A 14,543-nucleotide genomic window follows, 5' to 3' on the forward strand; every position below is an offset into this window, starting at 1 on the left:
AGAGAGAAAACCGGGGTGGGAGAGAGGGAGACGGGTGGAGAGAGAGACGGGGAGACAGAAACCGGGGTGGGAGAGAGGGAGACGGGGGGAGAGAGAGACGGGGAGAGAGAAACCGGGGTGGGAGGGAGGGAGATGGGGGGAGAGAGAGGGAGACGGGGGGAGAGAGAGACCGGGGGGAGAGAGACGGGGAGAGAGAAACCGGGGTGGGAGAGAGGAGAGAGAGACCGAGTTGGGAGAGAGGGAGACGGGGAGAGGGAGACGGGGAGAGAGAGATGGGGAGAGAGACCGGTGGGGTGGGGGGGAGACGGGGAGAGGGAGACGGGGAGAGGGAGACGGGGAGAGGGAGACGGGGAGAGGGAGACGGGGAGAGAGACCGGTGGGGTGGGAGAGAGGGAGACGGGGGGAGAGAGAGACCGGTGGGGTGGGGGGGAGACGGGGAGAGGGAGACGGGGGGAGAGAGAGACCGGTGGGGTGGGGGGGAGACGGGGAGAGGGAGACGGGGAGAGAGAGACGGGGAGAGAGACCGGTGGGGTGGGGGGGAGACGGGGAGAGGGAGACGGGGAGAGAGAGACCGGTGGGGTGGGGGGGAGACGGGGAGAGGGAGACGGGGAGAGAGACCGGTGGGGTGGGGGGGAGACGGGGAGAGGGAGACGGGGAGAGAGACCGGTGGGGTGGGGGGGAGACAAGGAGAAGGGGAAGGGAAAACAGAGGAAGGTGAAAGGCATGTTCTATGTAGATTGGGGGAAGAGAAAGGGAGGATTGGGGGAAGAGAAAGGGAGGATTGGGGGAAGAGAAAGGGAGGATTGGGGGAAGAGAAAGGGAGGATTGGGGGAAGAGAAAGGGAGGATTGGGGGAAGAGAAAGGGAGGATTGGGGGAAAAGAAAGGGAGGATTGGGGGAAGAGAAAGGGAGGATTGGGGGAAGAGAAAGGGAGGATTGGGGGAAGAGAAAGGGAGGATTGGGGGAAGAGAAAGGGAGGATTGGGGGAAGAGAAAGGGAGGATTGGGTGGAAGGCATTCAGGCATCCTGTCAAATCAGTTGAGGAGAGGGTGGAAGGCTTTGGGGCATCCTCAGGTGAATTGAGACAGAGGAGAGTTGGAGAGGAGACAACTGTCCTCAGACAGGTGAGAGAGAGGAGAGGAGACAGACGGGTGTGTGTTTATTTGTGAGTGTTGACCAGCTCCTCCAGTTTGGCCTGATTGGACCCTGAGAACTCCTCCACCTGGAACACAACAACCAATCAAATCAGTTATTCAACAAATCAACCAATCAAATCAGTTATTCAATAAATCAACCAATCAAATCAGTTATTCAACAAATCAACCAATCAACAAATAAATGAATCAATCACCTAACCAATCAATGAATCAAATCACTTATTCAACAAATCAAACAACCAACAAATAAATGAATCAACCAATGAATCAAGCAATGAATCAACCAATTGTATGTATAAGTAGAGTCAGCGATGCACGAAGTAAACAAACAATATGGGAATAATGGGGTCCGTTTCCACAACAAACGAAGAGATGTGAAGCGCTCCTACCTTCTAGTTAAAATTAGGAACTGTCTCTTTAAGACTACCAGCAGACTCCTCCTACCTTCTAGTTAAAATTAGGAACTGTCTCTTTAAGACTACCGGTAGACTCCTCCTACCTTACTACCAGCAGACTCCTCCTACCTTCTAGTTAAAATTAGGAACTGTCTCTTTAAGACTACCAGCAGACTCCTCCTACCTTCTAGTTAAAATTAGGAACTGTCTCTTCAAGACTACCAGCAGACTCCTCCTACCTTCTAGTTAAAATTAGGAACTGTCTCTTTAAGACTACCGGCAGACTCCTCCTACCTTACTACCAGCAGACTCCTCCTACCTTCTAGTTAAAATTAGGAACTGTCTCTTTAAGACTACCAGCAGACTCCTCCTACCTTCTAGTTCAAATTAGGAACTGTCTCTTTAAGACTACCAGCAGACTCCTCCTACCTTCTTCTAGTTAAAATTAGGAACTGTCTCTTTAAGACTACCGGTAGACTCCTCCTACCTTACTACCAGCAGACTCCTCCTACCTTCTAGTTAAAATTAGGAACTGTCTCTTTAAGACTACCGGTAGACTCCTCCTACCTTACTACCAGCAGACTCCTCCTACCTTCTAGTTAAAATTAGGAACTGTCTCTTTAAGACTACAAGCAGACTCCTCCTACCTTCTAGTTAAAATTAGGATCTGTCTCTTTAAGACTACCAGCAGACTCCTCCTACCTTCTAGTTAAAATTAGGAACTGTCTCTTTAAGACTACCGGCAGACTCCTCCTACCTTCTAGTTTAAATTAGGATCTGTCTCTTTAAGACTACCAGCAGACTCCTCCTACCTTCTAGTTTAAATTAGGAACTGTCTCTTTAAGACTACCAGCAGACTCCTCCTACCTTACTACCAGCAGACTCCTCCTACCTTCTAGTTAAAATTAGGAACTGTCTCTTCAAGACTACCAGCAGACTCCTCCTACCTTCTAGTTAAAATTAGGAACTGTCTCTTTAAGACTACCAGCAGACTCCTCCTACCTTACTACCAGCAGACTCCTCCTACCTTCTAGTTAAAATTAGGAACTGTCTCTTTAAGACTACCGGCAGACTCCTCCTACCTTCTTCTGGTTCTTGTAGAAGTGGAATGTTGGCATACACTTGATGTCACAGAAACTGGCCACATCCTGGAGAAAGGGAGGAGGGGGAGACGGACGGGGAGGAGGGGGAGACAGAGAGGGAGGAGGGGGAGACAGAGAGGGAGGAGGGGGAGACAGAGGGAGGAGGGGGAGACAGAGAGGGAGGAGGGGGAGACAGAGAGGGAGGAGGTGGAGACGTAGAGGGAGGAGGGGGAGACAGAGACAAGGACAGAGAGGAAGGAGGGGGAGACAGAGACAAGGACAGAGAGGGAGGAGAGAGAGACAGAGAGGGAGGAGGGGGAGACAGAGAGGGAGGAGGGGGAGACAGAGAGGGAGGAGGGGGAGACAGAGGGAGGAGAGGGAGACAGAGGGAGGAGGGGGAGACAAGGACAGAGAGGGAGGAGAGAGAGAAACAGAACGAGAGAGAGGGACAGAGAGATAGAAGGAGAGTGAGGGAGGAGAGAGAAACAGAACGAGAGAGAGAGAGAGACAGAGAGATAGAAGGAGAGCGAGGGAGGAGAGAGAAACAGAACGAGAGAGAGAGAGGGACAGAGAGATAGAAGGAGAGCGAGGGAGGAGAGAGAGAAAGGAAAGGGCCAGAGAACCAAGAGCAACAGAGAAAAAGAGAGAGAAAGGACAGAGACAAGTTAGTTACATCAGACCAGTGTTGCTGTAAAGGCTGTGATTAAGGGCAGATGGCTGATCCCAGATCTGTTAATACTGTTGCTGTATGGATAAAGGCTGTGATTAAGGGCAGATGGCTGATCCCAGATCTGTTAATACTGTTGCTGTATGGATAAAGGCTGCGATTAAGGTCAGATGGCTGATCCCAGATCTGTTAATACTGTTGCTGTATGGATAAAGGCTGTGATTAAGGGCAGATGGCTGATCCCAGATCTGTTAATACTGTTGCTGTATGGATAAAGGCTGTGATTAAGGGCAGATGGCTGATCCCAGATCTGTTAATACTGTTGCTGTATGGATAAAGGCTGTGATTAAGGGCAGATGGCTGATCCCAGATCTGTTAATACTGTTGCCGTATGGATAAAGACTGTGATTAAGGGCAGATGGCTGATCCCAGATCTGTTAATACTGTTGCTGTATGGATAAAGGCTGTGATTAAGGGCAGACGGCTGATCCCAGATCTGTTAATACTGTTGCTGTATGGATAAAGGCTGTGATTAAGGGCAGATGGCTGATCCCAGATCTGTTAATACTGTTGCTGTATGGATAAAGGCTGTGATTAAGGGCAGATGGCTGATCCCAGATCTGTTAATACTGTTGCTGTATGGATAAAGGCTGTGATTAAGGGCAGATGGCTGATCCCAGATCTGTTAATACTGTTGCTGTATGGATAAAGGCTGTGATTAAGGGCAGATGGCTGATCCCAGATCTGTTAATACTGTTGCTGTATGGATAAAGGCTGTGATCATGGGCAGATGGCTGATCCCAGATCTGTTAATACTGTTGCTGTATGGATAAAGGCTGTGATTAAGGGCAGATGGCTGATCCCAGATCTGTTAATACTGTTGCTGTATGGATAAAGGCTGTGATCATGGGCAGATGGCTGATCCCAGATCTGTTAATAATGTTGCTGTATGGATAAAGGCTGTGATCATGGGCAGATGGCTGATCCCAGATCTGTTGCTCACCGGTGCGTCGTCCACGTCAACCTTCAGGAAGACCACACTCTGATAATTCTCAGACAGACCCTGGAGAGAGAAAGAGACAGAGACAGAGAGAGACAGAGAGACACAGAGAGAGAGAGACAGAGAGACAGAGAGAGAGACAGAGACAGAGAGACACAGAGACACAGAGACACAGAGAGAGAGACAGAGACAGAGAGAGAGAGAAAGAGAGAGAGAGAGAGACAGAGACAGAGACAGAGAGAGACAGAGAGACACAGAGAGAGAGACAGAGAGACACAGAGAGAGAGACAGAGAGACAGAGAGACATAGAGAGAGACAGAGAGACAGAGAGAGAGAGACAGAGAGATAGAGAGAGAGAGAGACAGAGAGACAGACAGAGAGAAAGAGACAGAGAGAGAGACAGACAGAGAGAGAGAGACAGACAGACACAGAGGATGAGGATCGAGAGAAGAAAAGAGGATTTAGAGAAGAAGAGGGAAATGAGGTCAGATCATTTTAACTCCACATCCCGTTCCTCCACATCCCATTTCAAAGCGGACCAACACCCCAACACCCAGTAGAAAGTGCAGTAAAGCATCTCCTATTTAAATACAAGGTGGATTAGGTCACCTTGAAGAAAGGAGCGATGCTCTGACAGGGGCCGCACCACGTGGCTGTGAAGTCCACCACCACCAGCTTATCTCCTGCCTCCTCCAGGGCCTTGTCGAAGCCCTCCTGGGAAACACACACACACACACACACACATACACACACACACACACACACACACACAGACACACACACACACACACACACACAGACACACACACACACACACACACACACACACACACACACTGTCAGAACACACCATAACTAGTATTGTACTTCCTTTATTGCCAACAGATCTCTGAAAGTGTGTCGGGGTGTGTTTGTGTAATCACTGTTATAGAGGGTCTACTGGTTCTGTTATAGAGGGTCTGTTATAGCGGGTCTACTGGTTCTGTTATAGTGGGTCTACTGGTTCTGTTATAGCGGGTCTACTGGCTCTGTTATAGCGGGTCTACTGGTTCTGTTATAGAGGGTCTGTTATAGCGGGTCTACTGGTTCTGTTATAGTGGGTCTACTGGTTCTGTTATAGCGGGTCTACTGGCTCTGTTATAGCGGGTCTACTGGTTCTGTTATAGAGGGTCTACTGGTTGTGTTATAACGGGTCCACTGGTTCTGTTATAGAGGGTCCACTGGTTCTGTTATAGAGGGTCTGTTATAGCGGGTCTACTGGTTCTGTTATAGAGGGTCTACTGGTTCTGTTATAGCGGGTCTGTTATAGCGGGTCTACTGGTTCTGTTATAGCGGGTCTGTTATAGCGGGTCTACTCGGTCTGTTATAGCGGGTCTGTTATAGAGGGTCTGTTATAGCGGGTCTACTGGTTCTATTATAGGGGGTCTGTTATAGCGGGTCTGTTATAGCGGGTCTACTGGTTCTGTTATAGTGGGTCTACTGGATCTGTTATAGCGGGTCTGTAATAGCGGGTCTGTTATAGCGGGTCTACTGGTTCTGTTATAGCGGGTCTGTTATAGCGGGTCTACTGGGTCTGTTATAGCGGGTCTGTTATAACGGGTCTACTGGTTCTGTTATAGCGGGTCTGTTATAGCGGGTCTACTCGGTCTGTTATAGCGGGTCTGTTATAGCGGGTCTACTGGTTCTGTTATAGCGGGTCTGTTATAGCGGGTCTACTCGGTCTGTTATAGTGGGTCTGTTATAGCGGGTCTGTTATAGCGGGTCTACTCGGTCTGTTATAGCGGGTCTGTTATAGAGGGTCTGTTATAGCGGGTCTACTGGTTCTATTATAGGGGGTCTGTTATAGCGGGTCTGTTATAGCGGGTCTACTGGTTCTGTTATAGTGGGTCTACTGGATCTGTTATAGCGGGTCTGTAATAGCGGGTCTGTTATAGCGGGTCTACTGGTTCTGTTATAGCGGGTCTGTTATAGCGGGTCTACTGGGTCTGTTATAGCGGGTCTGTTATAACGGGTCTACTGGTTCTGTTATAGCGGGTCTGTTATAGCGGGTCTACTCGGTCTGTTATAGCGGGTCTGTTATAGCGGGTCTACTGGTTCTGTTATAGCGGGTCTGTTATAGCGGGTCTACTCGGTCTGTTATAGTGGGTCTGTTATAGCGGGTCTGTTATAGCGGGTCTACTCGGTCTGTTATAGCGGGTCTGTTATAGAGGGTCTGTTATAGCGGGTCTACTGGTTCTATTATAGGGGGTCTGTTATAGCGGGTCTGTTATAGCGGGTCTACTGGTTCTGTTATAGTGGGTCTACTGGATCTGTTATAGCGGGTCTGTAATAGCGGGTCTGTTATAGCGGGTCTACTGGTTCTGTTATAGCGGGTCTGTTATAGCGGGTCTACTGGGTCTGTTATAGCGGGTCTGTTATAACGGGTCTACTGGTTCTGTTATAGCGGGTCTGTTATAGCGGGTCTACTCGGTCTGTTATAGCGGGTCTGTTATAGCGGGTCTACTGGTTCTGTTATAGCGGGTCTGTTATAGCGGGTCTACTCGGTCTGTTATAGTGGGTCTGTTATAGCGGGTCTGTTATAGCGGGTCTACTCGGTCTGTTATAGCGGGTCTGTTATAGAGGGTCTGTTATAGCGGGTCTACTGGTTCTATTATAGGGGGTCTGTTATAGCGGGTCTGTTATAGCGTGTTATAACGTGTTGACTCTACCTATTATATCAACCAGAGACAGTAGACCCGCTATAACAGACCCGCTATAACAGACCCGCTATAGTTCTGTTATAGAGGGTCTGTTATAGCGGGTCTACTGGTTCTGTTATATCGGGTCTGTTATAGAGGGTCTGCTGGTTCTGTAATAGCGGGTCTACTGGTTCTGTTATAGCGGGTCTACAGGTTCTGTTATAGCGGGTCTGTTATAGAGGGTCTACTGGTTCTGTTATAGAGGGTCTACAGGTTCTGTTATAGCGGGTCTAGTGGTTCTGTTATAGCGGGTCTGTTATAGCGGGTCTACTGGTTCTGTTATAGCGGGTCTGTTATAGCGGGTCTGTTATAGCGGGTCTACTGTCTCTGGTTGATATAATAGGTAGAGTCAACACGTTAACAGTAATGTCTCTGGTTCTTATACTAGGTAGAGGAGAGAGTCAACACGTTAACAGTCATGTCTCTGGTTCTTATACTAGGTAGAGGAGAGAGTCAACACGTTAACAGTCATGTCTCTGGTTCTTATACTAGGTAGAGTCAACACGTTAACAGTAATGTCTCTGGTTCTTATACTAGGTAGAGGAGAGAGTCAACACGTTAACAGCCATGTCTCTGGTTCTTATACTAGGTAGAGGAGAGAGTCAACATGTTAACAGTCATGTCTCTGGTTCTTATACTGGGTAGAGGAGAGAGTCAACACGTTAACAGTCATGTCTCTGGTTCTTATACTAGGTAGAGGAGAGAGTCAACACGTTAACAGTCATGTCTCTGGTTCTTATACTAGGTAGAGGAGAGAGTCAACACGTTAACAGTCATGTCTCTGGTTCTTATACTAGGTAGAGTCAACACGTTAACAGTCATGTCTCTGGTTCTTATACTAGGTAGAGGAGAGAGTCAAAACGTTAACAGTCATGTCTCTGGTTCTTATACTAGGTAGAGGATAGAGTAAACACATTAACAGTCATGTCTCTGGTTCTTATACTAGGTAGAGGAGAGAGTCAACACGTTAACAGTCATGTCTCTGGTTCTTATACTAGGTAGAGTCAACACGTTAACAGTCATGCCTCTGGTTCTTATACTAGGTAGAGGAGAGAGTCAACACGTTAACAGTCAAGTCTCTGGTTCTTATACTAGGTAGAGGAGAGAGTCAACACGTTAACAGTCATGTCTCTGGTTCTTATACTAGGTAGAGTCAACACGTTAACAGTCATGTCTCTGGTTCTTATACTAGGTAGAGTCAACACGTTAACAGTCATGTCTCTGGTTCTTATACTAGGTAGAGGATAGAGTCAACACGTTAACAGTCATGTCTCTGGTTCTTATACTAGGTAGAGGAGAGAGTCAACACGTTAACAGTCCTGTCTCTGGTTCTTATACTAGGTAGAGGAGAGAGTCAACACGTTAACAGTCATGTCTCTGGTTCTTATACTAGGTAGAGGAGAGAGTCAACACGTTAACAGCCATGTCTCTGGTTCTTATACTAGGTAGAGTCAACATGTTAACAGTCCTGTCTCTGGTTCTTATACTAGGTAGAGGAGAGAGTCAACACGTTAACAGTCCTGTCTCTGGTTCTTATACTAGGTAGAGTCAACACGTTAACAGTCCTGTCTCTGGTTCTTATACTAGGTAGAGTCAACATGTTAACAGTCATGTCTCTGGTTCTTATACTAGGTAGAGGAGAGAGTCAACACGTTAACAGTCATGTCTCTGGTTCTTATACTAGGTAGAGTCAACATGTTAACAGTCTCTGGTTCTTATACTAGGTAGAGGAGAGAGTCAACACGTTAACAGTCATGTCTCTGGTTCTTATACTAGGTAGAGGAGAGAGTCAACACGTTAACAGTCCTGTCTCTGGTTCTTATACTAGGTAGAGGAGAGAGTCAACACATTAACACATTAACAGTCCTGTCTCTGGTTCTTATACTAGTAGAGGAGAGAGTCAACACATTAACACATTAACAGTCCTGTCTCTGGTTCTTATACTAGGTAGAGGAGAGAGTCAACACGTTAACAGTCCTGTCTCTGGTTCTTATACTAGGTAGAGGAGAGAATCAACACGTTAACAGTAATGTCTCTGGTTCTTATACTAGGCAGAGGAGAGAGTCAACACGTTAACAGTCATGTCTCTGGTTCTTATACTAGGTAGAGGAGAGAGTCAACACGTTAACAGTCATGTCTCTGGTTCTTATACTAGGTAGAGGAGAGAGTCAACACGTTAACAGTCATGTCTCTGGTTCTTATACTAGGTAGAGGAGAGAGTCAACACGTTAACAGTCATGTCTCTGGTTCTTATACTAGGTAGAGGAGAGAGTCAACACGTTAACAGTCATGTCTCTGGTTCTTATACTAGGTAGAGGAGAGAGTCAACACGTTAACAGTCATGTCTCTGGTTCTTATACTAGGTAGAGGAGAGTCAACACGTTAACAGTCCTGTCTCTGGTTCTTATACTAGGTAGAGGAGAGAGTCAACACGTTAATAGTCATGTCTCTGGTTCTTTTACTAGGTAGAGGAGAGAGTCAACATGTTAACAGTCATGTCTCTGGTTCTTATACTAGGTAGAGTCAACACGTTAACAGTCATGTCTCTGGTTCTTATACTAGGTAGAGGAGAGAGTCAACACGTTAACAGTCCTGTCCCTGGTTCTTATACTAGGTAGAGGAGAGAGCCAACACGTTAACAGTCATGTCTCTGGTTCTTATACTAGGTAGAGTCAACATGTTAACAGTCATGTCTCTGGTTCTTATACTAGGTAGAGGAGAGAGTCAACACATTAACAGTCCTGTCCCTGGTTCTTATACTAGGTAGAGTCAACACGTTAACAGTCATGTCTCTGGTTCTTATACTAGGTAGAGTCAACATGTTAACAGTCATGTCTCTGGTTCTTATACTAGGTAGAGGAGAGAGTCAACATGTTAACAGTCATGTCTCTGGTTCTTATACTAGGTAGAGGAGAGAGTCAACACGTTAACAGTCATGTCTCTGGTTCTTATACTAGGTAGAGGAGAGAGTCAACACATTAACACATTAACAGTCCTGTCTCTGGTTCTTATACTAGGTAGAGGAGAGAGTCAACACGTTAACAGTCATGTCTCTGGTTCTTATACTAGGTAGAGGAGAGAGTCAACACGTTAACAGTCATGTCTCTGGTTCTTATACTAGGTAGAGGAGAGAGTCAACACGTTAACAGTCATGTCTCTGGTTCTTATACTAGGTAGAGGAGAGAGTCAACACGTTAACAGTCATGTCTCTGGTTCTTATACTAGGTAGAGGAGAGAGTCAACACGTTAACAGTCATGTCTCTGGTTCTTATACTAGGTAGAGGAGAGAGTCAACACGTTAACAGTCATGTCTCTGGTTCTTATACTAGGTAGAGGAGAGAGTCAGTTAACACGTTAACAGTCATGTCTCTGGTTCTTATACTAGGTAGAGGAGAGAACACGTAGTTAACAGTCATGTCTCTGGTTCTTATACTAGGTAGAGGAGAGTCAACACGTTAACAGTCATGTCTATGGTTCTTATACTAGGTAGAGGAGAGAGTCAACACGTTAACAGTCATGTCTCTGGTTCTTATACTAGGTAGCGGAGAGAGTCAACACGTTAACAGTCCTGTCTCTGGTTCTTATACTAGGTAGAGGAGAGAGTCAACACATTAACACATTAACAGTCCTGTCTCTGGTTCTTATACTAGGTAGAGGAGAGAGTCAACACATTAACACATTAACAGTCCTGTCTCTGGTTCTTATACTAGGTAGAGGAGAGAGTCAACATGTTAACAGTCATGTCTCTGGTTCTTATACTAGGTAGAGGAGAGAGTCAACACATTAACAGTCATGTCTCTGGTTCTTATACTAGGTAGAGGAGAGAGTCAACACGTTAACAGTCATGTCTCTGGTTCTTATACAAGGTAGAGTCAACACGTTAACAGTCATGCCTCTGGTTCTTATACTAGGTAGAGTCAACATGTTAACAGTCATGTCTCTGGTTCTTATACTAGGTAGAGGAGAGAGTCAACATGTTAACAGTCATGTCTCTGGTTCTTATACTAGGTAGAGGAGAGAGTCAACACATTAACACATTAACAGTCCTGTCTCTGGTTCTTATACTAGGTAGAGGAGAGAGTCAACACGTTAACAGTCATGTCTCTGGTTCTTATACTAGGTAGAGGAGAGAGTCAACACGTTAACAGTCATGTCTCTGGTTCTTATACTAGGTAGAGGAGAGAGTCAACACGTTAACAGTCATGTCTCTGGTTCTTATACTAGGTAGAGGAGAGAGTCAACACGTTAACAGTCATGTCTCTTGTTCTTATACTAGGTAGAGGAGAGAGTCAACACGTTAACAGTCATGTCTCTGGTTCTTATACTAGGTAGAGGAGAGAGTCAACACGTTAACAGTCATGTCTCTGGTTCTTATACTAGGTAGAGGAGAGAGTCAACACGTTAACAGTCATGTCTCTGGTTCTTATACTAGGTAGAGGAGAGAGTCAACACGTTAACAGTCATGTCTCTGGTTCTTATACTAGGTAGAGGAGAGAGTCAACACGTTAACAGTCATGTCTATGGTTCTTATACTAGGTAGAGGAGAGAGTCAACACGTTAACAGTCATGTCTCTGGTTCTTATACTAGGTAGAGGAGAGAGTCAACACGTTAACAGTCCTGTCTCTGGTTCTTATACTAGGTAGAGGAGAGAGTCAACACATTAACACATTAACAGTCAACACATTAACACATTAACAGTCCTGTCTCTGGTTCTTATACTAGGTAGAGGAGAGAGTCAACACATTAACACATTAACAGTCCTGTCTCTGGTTCTTATACTAGGTAGAGGAGAGAGTCAACATGTTAACAGTCATGTCTCTGGTTCTTATACTAGGTAGAGGAGAGAGTCAACACATTAACAGTCATGTCTCTGGTTCTTATACTAGGTAGAGGAGAGAGTCAACACGTTAACAGTCATGTCTCTGGTTCTTATACTAGGTAGAGGAGAGAGTCAACACGTTAACAGTCATGTCTCTGGTTCTTATACTAGGTAGAGGAGAGAGTCAACACGTTAACAGTCATGTCTCTGGTTCTTATACTAGGTAGAGTCAACACGTTAACAGTCATGTCTCTGGTTCTTATACTAGGTAGAGGAGAGAGTCAACACATTAACAGTCATGTCCCTGGTTCTTATACTAGGTAGAGTCAACACGTTAACAGTCATGTCTCTGGTTCTTATACTAGGTGGAGTCAACATGTTAACAGTCATGTCTCTGGTTCTTATACTAGGTAGAGGAGAGAGTCAACATGTTAACAGTCATGTCTCTGGTTCTTATACTAGGTAGAGGAGAGAGTCAACACGTTAACAGTCATGTCTCTGGTTCTTATACTAGGTAGAGGAGAGAGTCAACACATTAACACATTAACAGTCCTGTCTCTGGTTCTTATACTAGGTAGAGGAGAGAGTCAACACGTTAACAGTCATGTCTCTGGTTCTTATACTAGGTAGAGGAGAGAGTCAACACGTTAACAGTCCTGTCTCTGGTTCTTATACTAGGTAGAGGAGAGAGTCAACACGTTAACAGTCATGTCTCTGGTTCTTATACTAGGTAGAGGAGAGAGTCAACACGTTAACAGTCATGTCTCTGGTTCTTATACTAGGTAGAGGAGAGAGTCAACACGTTTACAGTCATGTCTCTGGTTCTTATACTAGGTAGAGGAGAGAGTCAACACGTTAACAGTCATGTCTCTGGTTCTTATACTAGGTAGAGGAGAGAGTCAACACGTTAACAGTCATGTCTCTGGTTCTTATACTAGGTAGAGGAGAGAGTCAACACGTTAACAGTCATGTCTCTGGTTCTTATACTAGGTAGAGGAGAGAGTCAACACGTTAACAGTCATGTCTCTGGTTCTTATACTAGGTAGAGGAGAGAGTCAACACGTTAACAGTCCTGTCTCTGGTTCTTATACTAGGTAGAGGAGAGAGTCAACACATTAACACATTAACAGTCCTGTCTCTGGTTCTTATACTAGGTAGAGGAGAGAGTCAACACATTAACACATTAACAGTCCTGTCTCTGGTTCTTATACTAGGTAGAGGAGAGAGTCAACATGTTAACAGTCATGTCTCTGGTTCTTATACTAGGTAGAGGAGAGAGTCAACACATTAACAGTCATGTCTCTGGTTCTTATACTAGGTAGAGGAGAGAGTCAACACGTTAACAGTCATGTCTCTGGTTCTTATACTAGGTAGAGGAGAGAGTCAATACGTTAACAGTCATGTCTCTGGTTCTTATACTAGGTAGAGGAGAGAGTCAACACGTTAACAGTCATGTCTCTGGTTCTTATACTAGGTAGAGGAGAGAGTCAACACGTTAACAGTCATGTCTCTGGTTCTTATACTAGGTAGAGGAGAGAGTCAACACGTTAACAGTCCTGTCTCTGGTTCTTATACTAGGTAGAGGAGAGAGTCAACACATTAACACATTAACAGTCCTGTCTCTGGTTCTTATACTAGGTAGAGGAGAGAGTCAACACGTTAACAGTCATGTCTCTGGTTCTTATACTAGGTAGAGGAGAGAGTCAACACGTTAACAGTCATGTCTCTGGTTCTTATACTAGGTAGAGGAGAGAGTCAACACGTTAACAGTCATGTCTCTGGTTCTTATACTAGGTAGAGGAGAGAGTCAACACGTTAACAGTCATGTCTCTGGTTCTTATACTAGGTAGAGGAGAGAGTCAACACGTTAACAGTCATGTCTCTGGTTCTTATACTAGGTAGAGGAGAGAGTCAACACGTTAACAGTCATGTCTCTGGTTCTTATACTAGGTAGAGGAGAGAGTCAACACGTTAACAGTCCTGTCTCTGGTTCTTATACTAGGTAGAGGAGAGAGTCAACACATTAACACATTAACAGTCATGTCTCTGGTTCTTATACTAGGTAGAGGAGAGAGTCAACACGTTAACAGTCATGTCTCTGGTTCTTATACTAGGTAGAGGATAGAGTCAACACGTTAACAGTCATGTCTCTGGTTCTTATACTAGGTAGAGGAGAGAGTCAACACGTTAACAGTCATGTCTCTGGTTCTTATACTAGGTAGAGGAGAGAGTCAACACATTAACAGTCATGTCTCTGGTTCTTATACTAGGTAGAGGAGAGAGTCAACACGTTAACAGTCATGTCTCTGGTTCTTATACTAGGTAGAGGAGAGAGTCAACACGTTAACAGTCATGTCTCTGGTTCTTATACTAGGTAGAGGAGAGAGTCAACACGTTAACAGTCATGTCTCTGGTTCTTATACTAGGTAGAGGAGAGAGTCAACACGTTAACAGTCCTGTCCCTGGTTCTTATACTAGGTAGAGTCAACACGTTAACAGTCATGTCTCTGGTTCTTATACTAGGTGGAGTCAACACGTTAACAGTCATGTCTCTGGTTCTTATACTAGGTAGAGGAGAGAGTCAACACGTTAACAGTCATGTCTCTGGTTCTTATACTAGGTAGAGGAGAGAGTCAACACGTTAACAGTCATGTCTCTGGTTCTTATACTAGGTAGAGTCAACAC

At 45.4% G+C, this 14,543-nt stretch overlaps 1 protein-coding gene across 1 annotated transcript in view; it reads right to left on the reverse strand.

The window, feature by feature from the left end:
* Positions 1-633: 633 nt before the first annotated feature.
* LOC139374611 (thioredoxin-like) overlaps positions 634-14,543 on the reverse strand; it is a 56,364-nt gene continuing 42,454 nt past the window's right edge. Inside the window, exons 2-5 of the mRNA XM_071115639.1 lie at positions 4,910-5,014; positions 4,304-4,363; positions 2,634-2,699; positions 634-1,221 (exon numbers count right to left, since the gene is read on the reverse strand). Of these exons, the coding sequence (XP_070971740.1) occupies positions 1,159-1,221; positions 2,634-2,699; positions 4,304-4,363; positions 4,910-5,014 (294 nt within the window). The 3' untranslated portion in view covers positions 634-1,158. The remainder of the gene's footprint in view (positions 1,222-2,633; positions 2,700-4,303; positions 4,364-4,909; positions 5,015-14,543) is intronic.

This window comes from Oncorhynchus clarkii, chromosome 19 (genome assembly GCF_045791955.1).
Source record: "Oncorhynchus clarkii lewisi isolate Uvic-CL-2024 chromosome 19, UVic_Ocla_1.0, whole genome shotgun sequence".
NCBI classification, from domain to species: Eukaryota; Metazoa; Chordata; class Actinopteri; order Salmoniformes; family Salmonidae; genus Oncorhynchus; species Oncorhynchus clarkii.